The sequence below is a fragment of the Echinops telfairi genome, unplaced genomic scaffold, assembly GCF_000313985.2.
Source record: "Echinops telfairi isolate 266 unplaced genomic scaffold, ASM31398v2 ScPeMD7_655;HRSCAF=1070, whole genome shotgun sequence".
Lineage (NCBI taxonomy): Eukaryota > Metazoa > Chordata > Mammalia > Afrosoricida > Tenrecidae > Echinops > Echinops telfairi.
The window spans coordinates 13,465,720-13,481,059 of NW_022104553.1; the positions used below are offsets into that span (position 1 = coordinate 13,465,720).

A 15,340-nucleotide genomic window follows, 5' to 3' on the forward strand; every position below is an offset into this window, starting at 1 on the left:
ACCAGGGCTCTTACACCCTCCTCACCACCGATTTTGGATCACTTGTTTTTCCCTTTTCCCTGGGTTTGTTAACACCACTTCTTTCCCCCATCTCTCCCTATCCCATATCCCCCCCCAGAACAGTCGGTCCCATTTTTTTCTCCTCCAGATTGTTTATCCAACTTATATTATCTAGATAAACAAGCAGAGATAATAATTGCACAAAAACAAGACAGAGCACAACAAAGCAACAAAACAACAACAAAAAATGACACACAAAAATTAAAGCCTATAAACAGTTCAAGGTCTGTTTGCTGACCTTTAGTAGGAGTGTTTTCTGGTCAAGTTTAATGGGGTGTCACTCCCTGGCCCCAAAGTCTATTTTTGGTAGTCCCTCGTGACTTCCTTGCTCTGCCCCCCTTGCTGTTGTTGCACGCCCGTGGTGTTTTGCCTCAGTGGTAGGGCTGTGTTTCCTTTTAGGGACGGTTTTCAAGACTGTGAATCTTCACAGGAACAACCAGCTTCTTTTTCCGCACAGAAGCTGGTGGATTTGAACTGCCGACTTAGCTTTCAGCAGTACAACCCACACCACCACCACAGCATAACACTACATATGGCTTCGATATATTTCAGGTTTTACATGTTATTTGGTTTGATTTGTTATTATTTGGGTCTGTGTGTTAGGAAGGGTTCTCTAGTGAAACAAAACCAGGACACTTATGATTAGATAGATAGAAAGATAAATACAGCACAAAGAAATATAACAGCTAATTAGTTCACACAGCAGTAGAGAGGGCTCAGTTCAACTCACTTCCGTGGAATAGTTAATATACTGGAAGTCCTTCAACTCATGAGGGCTCCTGGGGTCCAAGGTCAAATGAGCAGACAGCTGAGTCTTCTCTAAGGCAATTAAGGCAGGTCTGCCAACTGACAGCAAACAGTGAAACAGGCCCGGATGGGATTTTGAACTCAAGCAATATTAAGAAAACAGGATCCATCAGCCTCAAGCCATGTACACGATGTACACATCAGCAGCATGACGAAGCAGGTCTTCAAAGAATCTCAAGCTCTAGCAACACGATACATGGGTTGGCTTGTCCCACAGGCAGTGTAGCTCAAAAGTTAAGGCAGAGAACTAGCTAAAGCACAGAAGGGGAGGGTTTGTCGAACTAATTGGTCTCTTTACCCTTCAATCAAACTGCAACCTAATTAATCCCAAATGTTCCTATTGGCCAGGTTGGTACAATAAACCTACCTATCACAGTCTGAGAAGACTCAATATGTTTTCTCATATAAATCAGTGGAAACTGCTTCTTTGCTTCATACGATTTTGGCTTCTAAAAGCCTTCATAGGAACACTCTTTCAGATGGCAGGGGGCCTGTATATTAATAACTCAACACTCAACAACAAAAAGTAAACAAGTCAATCCAAAAAATGGGCAAATACAGAGAATACATAGTTCTTCAAAAAGTTACACAAATGGCTAACAAGCACATGAAATGATGCTCACCATCATTAGTCATTAGAGAAATACAAATCAAAACCATTATGAGATACACCATTTCACACCCACTGTGGTTGTTAGGTCCCAGTCAGCCCCAACTCAGGGCGATCTCATGCACCACAGAACAAACTGCTACCCAGTCTTAGGATCAGGACCTTAGTCTCAAGGAACGCCAAAGTCTACTAGCATAATATAGTCCACAGAGACAATGTTCTACATCCTATTTGGCTGAATATAATCTAAGGCGCAACCACTGTTCTCCCCCATATGGAGGAAAGAACAGTGATGAAAAGCGAAAGACATAGAGCAACAATTAGTCCAATGGAACAATGGACTGCACAATTATCAGTCTCCACAACCCTGAAACGGAAGAACTAGATGGTGCCCCGCCACCACGACTGACTGCTCAGAAAAGGATCACATTACATGGTTCTGGCAAGCATAGGAGAAACAAGTGGACCCATTTATAAACTATCAAGGGCACATGCGGGAGGGGGGAGCGGGGAGGGAGGGGAAAATGAGGACCCAATGTCGGGGGTTTAAATGGAGAGAAAATGTTTTGAGAAACGATGTACAAATGCGCTTTACACAATTGATGTGTGTATGGATTGGGATAACAGTTGTATGAGCCCCTAATAAAATGTTGAAAAAAAAATAAAAAAAGAGAAACAAGTGGAACAAATGATTGGAAAGAAACAGGTGAGATCCCCAAGTCTAAGACCCTTACTCTCCCTTTAGGGCTGGAACTGAACTCACTCCTGTGTTAGAATCATCATCTATGTAAGATTAAAAAGGGCAGCTTTTACCCAAGTAAAAAATTCAGAGAGTTAGGAAAAAAGGAGAAAGGAAACAGGGAGAGGGAATGATCAGAATAACTAATGGTAGATCACAATGGATGAGTTGGGGGACATAAAATAAGTGTACCAGATGTCGAATGCTAAACTGATGATCGGCTGCTCTGCAAACCTTTACCTAATTCAAAATAAAAAACAAGCAAGTAAACACTGCCCAGTTCTGTGCCATCCCTACCATCTGTTGCCCGTTGGACACTGTGATGTATGGAGCAGTAAGTGGCTGGTTTTAAGGAGTAAATTGGCAGGTCTATCTTCCTCACCCATCTTCATCTGGAAGGTCCTCTGAACCCTGTTCAGCGCTATACCAACATTCAGCCTCTGTTTACAAGGCAGGAGGCTGGTGGCTGCGCTTGAGGCACACTGACTGGCATCCAACCAGCTGGAAGAGGATAATGCTACCACAGAACCAGCAACGGCCCTCCCCTCCAATAAACCCACAGTTGCTATTATTAGTTACGTTTGAGTCGACTCTGACTCATGGAGACCTAACCAGTGCTGGCCTGTCTTCCAACCACCTCTGGGCAGATTCAAACAGCTAACCTTTCAGCTAGTAGTCAAGCATGTAACCATAGGGTATCTATATATAATCTAAAACATTAAAAATATGGGGAAATTGGAATCCTTGCATAGTACTGCTCAGATAGTAAAAAGAGAGTTTGGTATTCAGCAGTATCTCAGAAAGTTAACTTAGAATTACTAAACTAGAAAAAAAAAAGGTCACGGCTTTGAAGTCTACTCTTGACTCATAGTGGCCCCACAGGGTTTCTTAAGCTGCAACCTTTATAGAGAGGGCCTGCCGACACCCTCATACTCCCCAGGAACAGCTGGTGGGTTCAAACCACCAGCCAACAACTCAAGTAGCAGCTAGGTGCTTTAATCACCGCACCACCCAAACTACTCAGGATTACCTTATGACTCAGCAATTCCACTCATCGGTATACACCCAAAAGAAATGCAAACAAGTATTATTCAGAGCACGTGTGCAAGGGCGATTCAAAAAGTTCAAGGTGAATCCCATTAGTGTTCAATTGTCCACTAACTTTTTGAGGCCCCCTGATGCACACATGTTCACAGCAACACTGTAACACCCAAAAGGTGGAAACTCAAATACACATCCAACGGGTAAAAATATTTTCTGTAAAGTGGAATCTGCACACCATGGAGGACTCCCTGGGTAGTGCAAATAGTTTAACACAGCTTAAAGGCTGGGGCTCAGGTTCATCGAGAGGCTTCAGGAGGACAGGTGATCTAATTCCAAACAGCTCAGCCTCTGACAACACTATGGGGCACAGTTCTACTCGGACACGCAGGACCACGGTCTTGCGGGACAGCAGAGTCAAGCAGCGTAACACAATCCATAAACACAATGATTTTCATCCTACTTTGGCGAGAGGCCATTTAAGGTGCAACTATTGGTCTCTCCTAGTCTGGAACACACAAGAGTGAAGAAACTCAAAGACTTATGGAAACAATTAACCTAATGAACTAATCAGCCATGTGAACCTCAGCCTTCAGGACCTTGAGATCAAGAGAATTAGATTATGCCCAAGTCCTACTGCCAACTGTTCTGAAAGGAATCACATTTGATTCCTGGATAAAGTGAGTGAGCGAGCGAGCGATGGAGCAAAACTCAAACTCACAAAAAAGACCAGGCTTACTGGTCAGAGACAAACTGATGAAATCCTCAACACTGGTCTCTAGCCAACATTCAGACTTGGAAATGAACCCCCTCCTGTGACTCAATGCTCAGCTAAACAACAGACAGGCCCATAAGGTGAACAGCAACACTAACCAACCAACTCACTACCACCAAGCCGGTTCCCTCCCATAATGGGTAGCATTGACCCACGATGCGGTTCAGAAGGTAAGATCAGGAAAGGAGGAACAACGGGAACGGGAACGGGAACGGGAACGGGAACACTAGAAGGAAGTGGGTTAAACCATGCTACATTGTGGGGAGTGCATTCAATGAGATGGAACAAAATGTGTGTGAACTATTGAGTAGAAACCTGACCTGCTCCTTAAACCTTAGTCCAAATCATAATACAAAGTTTAAAAATAGAGAGAGAGAAGGAACTACAGAGAGGTACTACAACTTGGATAAACAGTATGCTAAGTGAAAGAAGATCCTTACGTCTGTGCTGGACTGCTAATCCCACTCTCTAACACATGGCAACTCCATGAGTCAGAAACAACACAACAGCAGCTAGCAAGTGAAGCAAAACCGAAACAAGAGATGGCATTTCGTATTCACATAAATTACCCTAAACAGGGTTATCTTGAGATGGCCACTTGGGATCAGGGCAAGGAAGGGATGGAGGTGGTGATTGGATAATACCATGACTGTACTAAATGCCGCCAAAACATGAGCTTCAAATGGTTCATCTTAAATTCCACCATTTCTGCCTGTTTAAAAGAACACCATCAAAAAAATTCCAAAACTTCACTCTCAAAAAAAAAAAATCCATGTCCTGTCACTCCAGAACCCACTAAACACTTTCGAGCCAAATAGCCATCTAGGCAGCCCTGCTTCACTGTTACGTATAGATTTTACCTCTAAGAAAACAACTTGCCAGGAAACCAAAATCAAACTCACTACCATCAAGTCGATGCAACCCTACAGGACCAGGTAGAACTGCCCCCTATGAGTTTCCAAGACTGTAAACTTTTTTTTAAAAAATCAGTTCAAATCATATACCTCTTATCACAATCCATACATACATCCATTGTGTCAAACACGTGTACACATATTGCCATCATTTTAAAATTTTTTCTACTTGAGTCCTTAGTATCAGCTAATCGCCGCTCCCCCCACTCCCCTCCCTCCCTTCTCGCCTTCATGAACCCTTCAGACTGTAACTCTTTAGGGGAGCAGAAAGCCCTGGCCTTCACAGAAAGACCAGCTCCCAAATTGTCAAATCCATTCTGACTCAGTGCAGCCTTACAGGACACAGAACTGTGTCCATAGCATTTCTGAGACTTTGAGTCTTTTTTTTCCCCTCTCAAATTTTTATTTATTTTTAAAGATTTTTATTGTGAGATATTACAGATCAGATCATTTTTTAATTCAACAATTTATTAAACTAGGTTGTAAACCTTTGTGGAACCAAATTGCCTCTTCTTTCCCTCAGAGTTCCGTTGGTAAGTTCGAACTACTGACCATCCAATTCACAGCCCAACACTTAACCCACTGACCGACCAGGGCTCACTCAAACCTTTGTAGAACATCAGTTCTGTACCATACAGTAACAAATGAATGTTTCTGCTCAATGATCTTAACACTGGTTCTGACAGCTTCAGGCACATGCACTTCCCTATTAAATTTCAAGGGGGTTTTGCCCTGGACGGCTATCAGCTCGGTCTGCAGTTCAAAACCAGCACCAGCTCCTAGGGAGAAAGACAGAGCTTTCTCCTGCAGTAAACAATTACAGTCTCAGAAACTCACAGGGGGTCACTAATTGACTCGATGGAAGTGAGTCTGGTTTGGTTTTGGTTTGTGGAAATATTTAATGAAAGAAAAATGCAATTTTCATACAGACTACAGTCACCTCTTATGCCACGGGATACCGTCTGCTTTTGTATTACACTGCCTACTAGGTGTCACTGGTCGGTCCATAGCCACACCTCTCCTCAGCCAGTAATCAAGTTTGTCTCCAATCCTCAGCCTCTCAGTCAAGTGGACCCTTGGCTTCTGCTTCTGTGGGCCACAAAGTCCACGTGCTCTCTGCAGCAGTCTCAAAGTGTTGGTGAAGCTCCCCTGTTCTAACGGCCTCCGTCCAGCCTCTGGTCTCAGCCTCTGCCACTTCAAACCAGAGATCTAGAACACGTTCCGACTGGTGGCTGCTTTCTGACAGTCCTGGGAATCCTCTGTGTTCCCAAGATGGCTCTTATACACTGAAGGATGGCTTGGGTGTGGTTTTTGTCTTTCAGCAGACCACGTTGTTGTTGTTGTTGTTGTTGTTAGGTGCCCCTGAATCAGACCCGCAGTGACTTTATGTATAAGAGAACAGAACACCGTCCAGTCCAGCGCCACCCTCACAATTGTTCCTGTGCTTGAGCCCACTTTTCAAACCACGGGGTCGATTCATCTCCCTGAGGGCCTTCATCTTTATTGCTGATCTTCTACTTGACTAAGGACTTTAGCAGTCCCTTCACTACGGACTGATCTCTCCTGACAACATGTCCAAAGCATGTAAAAGGAAGTCTCTCCATCACTGCCTCTAAGGAGCACTCTGACCATCCATCCCCCACGGAAACAAAGGGTGGTACCTTGGTGTGAACCTCTACTAAGGCGCAGCCTTAGTCCTGGCCTTTAACAGAGCAGAGGCTCCCTTCAGAATGAGATTACAGCCACCGGCAAAGAGACCAGAAATTATAATACACAAGAGATTATGGCTACATCTCATATATTATACCAAGAGTCCCACACCTTGTGTGTACCATTCAAAAATGAAAGACCAAAAACACAAAAGGAAAAGTTATCTGTCCAAAGCAGGAACTCCCAACGTTCTTAGAAAAACAATAGCATGCCCAACCCTCCACCACTGAGTGGGAAGCAATCCTTCCCTACCCTGCTCCTTGGTGCACACTTCTCCCCCACCCCCAAGAAAACCAGGATTAATATCAAGTTTTATCACTGCCATAAAGGGACTTTTCTAGATTCAAGCAGATGAACCAGAGAATGAGTCAGAAACTTATTAGCATGAAGGTAATGGAGATAAGGATTAAGAGGAGGTACTGTGAAGTCAGATAAGAGGTATAACTGATTTCCATTTCTAGATTCTGAATCCACTCTATTGTTTTGTGGTTAATACCTTTACATTACCCAGTAAGAATGACTCTGATAATCCTGAATAAATAAATAGAACGTTATTTTACAAAAATGCTTTCCCTGAGTTGCTTTTTTAGAAAGCATCTGTTCTACCCATAATGTGCACATATACTATTCTGAAAAATGCACCCTACTTTCTGAAGAGACCTGCAGGCAAGCTATGATAATGTTTCAATACCAAAATCCAACACCTTTGAATGAAATGAATGACACGGAGGGAAAGAGCCTCTGCTGTTATTATGCTAATAAAAGATACTTTATCCACCTCTATTGAGAAAAAGGGGCTCTGCTGGCACAGTGGGTTAGATGGTGGGCTGCTAACCACGAAGTCATCGATTCAAACCCACCAGTTGCTCTGAGGGAGAAAGACGAGGCTGTCTGTCTGCACCTGCAAACATTTAGTCTCAGAAACCCTACAGAGCACAACTACAAAAGAAAGCACAGACTTCAGGGCAGTCGGTTTGGTTTTCGTTTTTGTACGGAGCAAAGGGGCAAATACTGACTGACTTCTAAAGAAATGTCCTCCAAAAACTCTGGAAGTGTTACTTGCCTCTTGCCACAAATACCAAAGAAAAACTCTCTGTAGAGTGGAGCACATGCTGGCCCACCAAGCCTTGACGATGGCATTCCCAATCCACAGAGAAGACCACGTGGCCATGAGACACGACATCCCTCACTGACACAGTGGGAATTGCGCCCGATCTGATCCCACCACACCGAGGCAAGACACTCTAAGGGTGTACAAAAGAACAGAAAGGGGAACAGAGCAACGAAGTCCCCAGGGAATACCAAAAATAGATTTGGGGCTGGCCAGGTCTTGGCACTCCATCAGACTCGACCAGAAAACACTCCTAAAGGCCAACAAACAGTCCTTGAATTAACTACAAGCTTTTCATTGTTGTTGTGCTGGTGGGGTTTTTTTTGTTTTGCCATTGGCTTTTTGTTGTTGTTTTCTTTTGTTGCTTTGTTTTACAGTCTTGTTTTTGTGCCTGTTATTATCTCCACAGGTCTAGATAAGATAGACTGAATGAACAATCTGGAGGAGAAAACAACGGGACCAACAGTTCCAAGGGGACACCGGAAAGGGGGACATGGGGGGAAAGGAAGTGGGTGATAACAAACCCAGGGACAAGGGAACAAAACGTGATCCAAAATAGGTGGTGAAGAGGGTATAAGAGGCCGGGTAGGGTGTGACCAACGGTAATGTAACCGAGAGGAATTACTGAAACAAAAATGAGGGTTGAGCATGATAGTGGGACAGGAGGAAAGTAAAAGAAAATAGAGGAAAGAGCTACGTGGCAAAGGGCATTCACAGAGGTCTAAATACAGGCATGTACATATATTTATATATGATCATGGGGAAACAGATTTATGTGCATTATTTATAGGTTTAGTATTAAGGTAGCAGAAGGACATTGGGCCTCCGCTCAAGTACTCCCTCAATCTAAGAACACTTTGTTCTATTAAACTGGCATTCCATGATGCTCACCTTCCTGACAGGATTGCTGAAGACAAATGGGTGCATAAGCTAATGTGGTGAAGAAAGCTAATGGTATCCAGCTATCAAAAGATACAGTGTCTGGGGTCTTAAAGGCTTGAAGGTAAACAAGTGGCCATCTAGTTCAGAAGCAACAAAGCCCACATGGAAGAAGTACACCAGCCTGTGTGATCACGAGGTGTCGAAGGGATCAGTTATCAGGCATCAAAGAACAAAAATCATATCATTGTGTGCTCACCTCCCTGATATGATTGCTGAAGACAAATGGGTGCATAAGCAAATGTGGTGAAGAAAGTTGATGGTGTCCAGCTATCAAAAGATATAGCATCTGGGGTCTTACAGACTTGTAGACAAGCGGCCATCTAGGTCAGAAGCAACAAAGCCCAAATAGAAGAAGCACACCAGCCTGTGCGATAGTGAGGTGTCGAAGGGATCAGGTATCAGGCATCATCAGAACAAAAAATCATTGGGAATGGGGGGGGGGGGGGGGGGGGGAGTACGGACTGGAGACCTAAAGCCCATCTGTAGGCAACTGGACATCCCCTTACAGAAAGGTCGCAGGGAGGAGATGAGCCAGTCAGGGTGCAGTATAGCAATGAAGAAACATACAACTTTCCTCTAGTTCCTAAATGCTTCCTCCCCACCCCCACTATCATGATCCCAATTCTCCCTTACAAATCTGGCTAGACCAGAGGATGTACACTGGTACACAGGGAATCCAGGACAGATGAACCCCTCAGGACCAGTGGTGAGAGTGGTGATACCAGGAGGGTGGAGGGAAGGTGGGGTAGAAAGGGGGAACCGATTACAAGGATCTACATATAACCTCCTCCCTGTGAGATGGACAACTGAAAAGTTGGTGAAGGGAGACATCGGATAGTGTAAGATATGATTAAATAATAATTTCTAAGTTATCAAGGGTTCATGAGGGAGGGGGGGAAATGAGGAGCTGATGCCAGGGGCTTAAGTGGAGAGCAAATGTTTTGAGAATGATGAGGACAATGAATGTACAAATGTCCTTTACACAATTGATGAATGTATGGATTGTGATAAGAGTTGTATGAGCCCCTAATAAAATGATTTTTAAAAATCACAGAAACAAAGAACATAAGAAATAAAAATGTTTGTGCAATGAATCATGAACAAAATTAAAATAACAGGAACAAGTGACTTGAAGGGTCAGAAGTGAGTTTAAAATCATATGCAAGTTCTCTGAACACTGTTGGTTTCTTCTGGGGGGAAAATAAACGCATACAAATCACTTAAGACTACATATGTTAAAGAGCCCAAAACCATTAAATCGAAGGTTTTTAAATTTTAAATAATTGAAAATGTTTAGGATAAATAATTAATTTTTAATGATTTAGATTGAGAAGTTTTCTGACATCCAAAGGAAGATGTTTATTAAATATTCTATATTTCCGTGGAGGACATAAGCAAATGAAACAGCATATGCTGCAACAGGAGAAATGAGTTTTGACCTAAGAATTCTAACTAGAAAGATAATTAAACACTATAATAAAGCACCTTGCAAATCTCTGCCGTTAGGGACTCAAGAATAGGAGACAGCTCTCATCTTGGACATGGAAGATGCAATTCCCAAGTAAACACTGGGAGGAGCTAGGGAATCTCTTAAGCCATCTGCCAGCGTTAGGGTTCCAGCTCCCTATTTATACCCAACAGTGTCTCTGCAAGAGACCCCACCAAGAGAGAGAAAGGTATACTAATCTTTACGTTGTTTCAGTTGGCTTCAAAGATTGAGTTCGCTTTTATTCACTCTATGTGCTCACACTTAGGGATAAAACTTGACTGCTTCTGTTAAGAGGCAGCGTCACCAACCAACAACAGCGTGGCTTACCAGCTCAGGTACCAAAAACCAACGCCAAAACTACTGTCATCAGTTCATTCTGACTGATCATGACCATATAAAGCACTACACCAAAAGGCTCCAACTAAAACCATACTTGGTTTTACTCTAACGAGGAGAAACACATGTATCTACATATGCTCATCCAACCTTAAAAAATGAAAAAAACAGCCAAAGTTCAACTCTTTTTTTTTTTTTAGGATTTAAGCATATTTTTCTTTTTCTTTTTTTAAATTATTGTATTGGGGGCTCGTACAGTTCTTATCACAACCCATACATACATCCATTGTGCCAGCCACATATGTACATTCGCTGCCCTCATCATTCTCAAAACATTTGCCTTCTACTCTAGCCCCTGATATGAGCTGCCCATTTCCCCCTCCCTCCCTACTCCCCCCTCCCTCATGAACATATATTTTTCAGGACACAATTTAATACATAATAATATCAACCAGGTAAGTCTGGTTGAATCATAAGTGAGCATGGATTTTTTTTTTTTTGAGCATGGATTTTTACACTATTCCTAAATACACGTTTTCAACGTAAGTTGTATTTATTCATTTAATGCACTTATACATTTCTACAAATAAAAGATGAACTATATCCCATTGAGACTGTCCTAGACAGAGCAAATCAGTGATAATATGTATTATGGATTGAATTGTGGTCCTCAAAATATCTGTTGTCAATCCTAAATCCCATATGAGGGGGCTTGTATTTGTGAAAAGGAGACCAGATGGCACAATTGTTAAGAGCTTGGCAGCTAATCAAAAGGCCAGCAGTCCCACCCCTCCAGGAACTCCATGTGAGACAAAAACTTGGTGGTCTGCTCCCCTACAGCTATCAGTCTAGGAAACGCTTCACAGTCGTTCTATTCCATCTTAAAGATCACAGGTTCCCAAACATATGTGGCCTACTGCCCCCTTCTCAGAAAAAAAAGTACTCAGTGTCCCCCCACCCCCTGGAAATGAAAAGTTTCTATTACACCCACAACCCAGGATACAGTGGAGCTATAGGAGTTTGTAGCTCACAGGATTGTTCCAGCACCCCCTTAAGTTCAACTCTTTTAACAAGGAAGAGAATTTGCAGGACCAAAACATTCAACATAGCCGCCAAGTTTTCAGAAAAAATAATAATTCTTCCTTTGGAAAACAAAAACGCAGTCTTTCTGATGATGGTCTTCATTTTGAAGTCTTGATTTTTACCAGCTCCCGAGTGGTGGTTATTTATTACAACTCTAAGATGATACTTTCGAAGTCAGGGGAAGGCTAATCATCTCCAGTTCAACAGGTGTAACCATGACAATCGGAGAGATATTTTGCCAACTTGTATTAGAATCACAGGAACCCTGACGGTATAGTGGGTTACTCATTCTGCTCCCAAACACAAGGTCGGCCTTTCAAACCCAGGAGAGAAAGATGAACTAAGATTTGTAGCCTTAGAAACCCAAATGGGCAGGAATTCTGCCCTACGGGAGTAACTGAATCCAAACATACTTCGTGGCTGCGAGTTATGTTTTTTATTAGGATTACCTTAAGTTTCAAAAGTTATAAGTGACTTAAAAACAACACATTTCTACTCGCAGGGCTGCTAATCTCCAAGGTCAGCAGTTCAAAACCACCAACCACTCCATTGGGGAAAAGACTAGGTTTTCTATTCCCGTAGTAAAGAGTTTGTCTCAGGGGCAGGGTGTCCTATAGGGTCTCGTTGGGGAGAAATGGACTCGATAGCAGAGTTCAGACATTTTACTTCAGTGAGACACAGATATTTTGACCACGTACATGAGGAGCCCTGGCGGTGCTGCTGGCTAAGGGTTGGACTGCAGACGGCAAAGTGGGCATTCACACTCAGCAGCAGCTCGGCCTGCCCCGGAAAGACACACAACCCCCAAACTCTGCAGAGCGTCACCAGCAGTCGGACTCACCTGGTGATGGTGGGTTATCCATTTACGCACACATTTTGACTAACTGTATTAATTAGGATTCATATTTATTTAAAACAAAAACTTCTGAAGATAAATTCAGCCAGATCAATCTAGGAACCAAAATCCAATATTACGTTATGGCACTAACTAGCTTTCATAAGAAAACCACAAAACTAAGCTTAAAAAAAAAAAGACAACCCTATTAGCTTTTATTTCACTAATAACTTTTCATCTTGGGATGAATACAAACAGAGAACATGCTTCCTACAGCCAGAAAATAAGGCAACATGGCTTAAAGCGAATGATCACTTAAATGCCTGGATCCCTAAGAGGCTACTGATTTCCAACTGGTATGACTTGCTTTAAAACCAGAACACTTTTTTTTCTCTCCCATGGTTCACTCCTTTGCTCATAAATGTATCACACCTCACTTAAGAGATCACTTGTAAACATGCTCTCCTGTGATGGCTTTGGTTTTAAAAAAATTAAAGAAAAAGCTTATAATTCAAAGATGGCGTTTAAGTTTCTGATTCTTATTCACGCTGGGTTTCAGCTATCCCTCACCTTTTACAGCACCTGGAAACAAACAATCTTAGATGTTACACACATACCTCAAGCACAAATACCTCATTTACACTATTTCTGTAGCCACCATAATCGTGCTGTGCTAATAAAGACGGTCTCTACAGAACTAAGAACTTATTAGGGCAGGGTTTAAATGGTACGGCTCACAAGGGGGTGGGGGAGAAATGATCCTCCTCTACCCAACGGGCACCAACAAGATGCCAAGTTTCCTATGCTGAACTAGAGTAAACAAGGAAGAAAAAGCACTGGCGTGGGGGATGGAGGGTGGGAAGGAGGCAGGCAACAGAGCAATCCTTAAGATGGGAGTCTTACTTCTAAATTTTACCAGAGTCCCAGAGAAATTTCCTGAACGTGTTCAGTAACCAGACACTCTGACCATGGAAGTACCATAGGTCAGTGTTCAGAAAACTACTTCGGCTGTGGCCCCTGCCTGAGATTATCCCCAACATAAAAGACAAGTTTGGATAACAAATGCTTCTTTAATCTTAAACATTGTCTCCTGCTTCCAAAGCCTCAAAGGGTTTTCTTAACATCTAGGAACTCAATTTCACTCTTGCTCTAGCGATCAACTTTAAAGAGAATGGGACCTGGGTTGATGGATGCTGCACTGAAAAACACATCGACAAAGCTCCCAAGTACGACGGGCCTCTCGGACAGGGGCTAGGTGAGCAGGAGAAGCCTAGGCTTACAGCCTCTTTTCTGGCACTCTCTGAGGCATTCAGTGAATAAAGGGGAGGTTGGCTGTGCAAGTGGTGCCAAGAGAAACAAGAATGCACTGTCAGGGGACTAATGCCCAACACAGAGAGCAAAGGGCACTCACATCACTGCTTTTTGTCCAAAGAACAGCTGCTTACTCTGAGATCCATTCAAAATAAGTCTAAGGGTCTTCACTCCACCTCTCACCTTGGGTGAACTGAACAATTCCCGCCTCAGAGAACAAGGGGGAAGCCAAGCTTACCGAAAATAGCAAGTGCTGTTTCCAAAACTGAGAAACACTCAAGTGTGGTGGTCTTCTGCCGCAATTCAGACTGACGAGGTGACTCCAAGCCAAAATCATTTGGTGTCCTGCCTGAAGTCAAGGTCTCCACGTTCCCAAACATCCACCAACCCAAGTGTGGTTCAGACAAGCCTCACTCCGTTCCCAGCATTCTGAAGGCCTCTCCCCACCAAAGTTCCCTCTTTGAACCTTCTCCCTGGGCTCCACTCCCTTCAGAAAGTTCTCTCTCCAGGGATTATTTCTTTCCCCCCACTCTTCCAAAGGTGTCCCGAGCCCTGGATCTAGCATTCTCGACCCTCCATTAGTAGATCTCATCTTCCGGGACACAATTCTCTGCAGAAAGTCACCTCCTTTTCGCCATACCAGTTTGTCCTTCCACATAATCCTCTGCCCCTTTTCCAGTCGGTCCTCGACTGGGGACAAAATCACTCTACAAAGGATCTGTTCCTCTCAACTTGGAACTCTCAAGTCTTCCCAATGCCCCAGGTCCCTCACAGCCCCGAAGTCTCCACCCCTCCACCCCCGTGTCCCCTCCTGCCTGTCATCCTCAGCCTCCAAATCCCGACCTTTTTCCCCATTCCCCAAATCACGATTCCATGTACTTCTTGCTCTCAGCCAGCACCTAGCTCCCTTCTGCCTAGCTCTAGCCCTGTGCCTCGATGCCCCAAGACCTTTCGCCCCTCCTCCTGCGTTCCCGGGGCCTCATTCTCCGTATAACCTCAGGAGCGTCCCTTCACCCCTTCCTACCGCCCAACTTCCTTCACACACCCTCTCTAGTCTCAGCGTGGCCCCAGCTTACTCCCCGTGACCCCGACACACACCACACGCCGCCCCGCCCCGGGAAGGAGTGCTCCTCACTACCCTCCCGGGCCGCCCTGCCCCCAGGCTCGGTGTCCCTGCCCCTGGGGGCCCCGAGGCCGTTGCCAGCGCTGCCGCGGCGGGGCCGGCTCACCAGTTGGTCATGTCCAGGAAGAAGGCGCAGCCGGCCGGGTTGAGCTGGAAGCCCAGCAGCCGCTGGAACTCGGAGATCAGCACGTCCTTGTCTGTGGTGCCCAGGCAGCTGAACTTCTGCATCAGCTCGGGGTCCAGGTCCACGTCCATGCCCTCCATGGCGGGGGCCGGACACTCGCTTCCCCGCCTCCTCACAACCTAGCCGCCGCCGCGCCGCCGGGCCCCGGGACCGGGAGGGGGCCCGCTGCTAGCCGGCGCCGCGACCCCGCTCCTTTGAGGTAGGCCCCGGGCCTCTCACCGCCTCATAGGGGAAAACTCACGGAGCCGCTCACTCTCACGCTCCCCCCCC

General features: G+C 44.5%; 1 protein-coding gene across 4 annotated transcripts in view; it reads right to left on the reverse strand.

Moving 5' to 3' along the window:
* ILRUN (inflammation and lipid regulator with UBA-like and NBR1-like domains) overlaps positions 1-15,261 on the reverse strand; it is a 104,473-nt gene extending 89,212 nt beyond the window's left edge. Inside the window, exon 1 of one of the 4 annotated variants that reach the window (XM_004717229.4) lies at positions 14,993-15,260. In XM_004717229.4, coding sequence (XP_004717286.1) covers positions 14,993-15,150 — 158 coding nt within the window. In that variant the 5' untranslated portion in view covers positions 15,151-15,260. Of the gene's footprint in view, positions 1-14,992 lie in introns of all 4 variants that reach the window. The other 3 variants (XM_045292485.1, XM_045292484.1, XM_045292486.1) reach the window with 3 other exon arrangements.
* Positions 15,262-15,340: the final 79 nt, after the last annotated feature.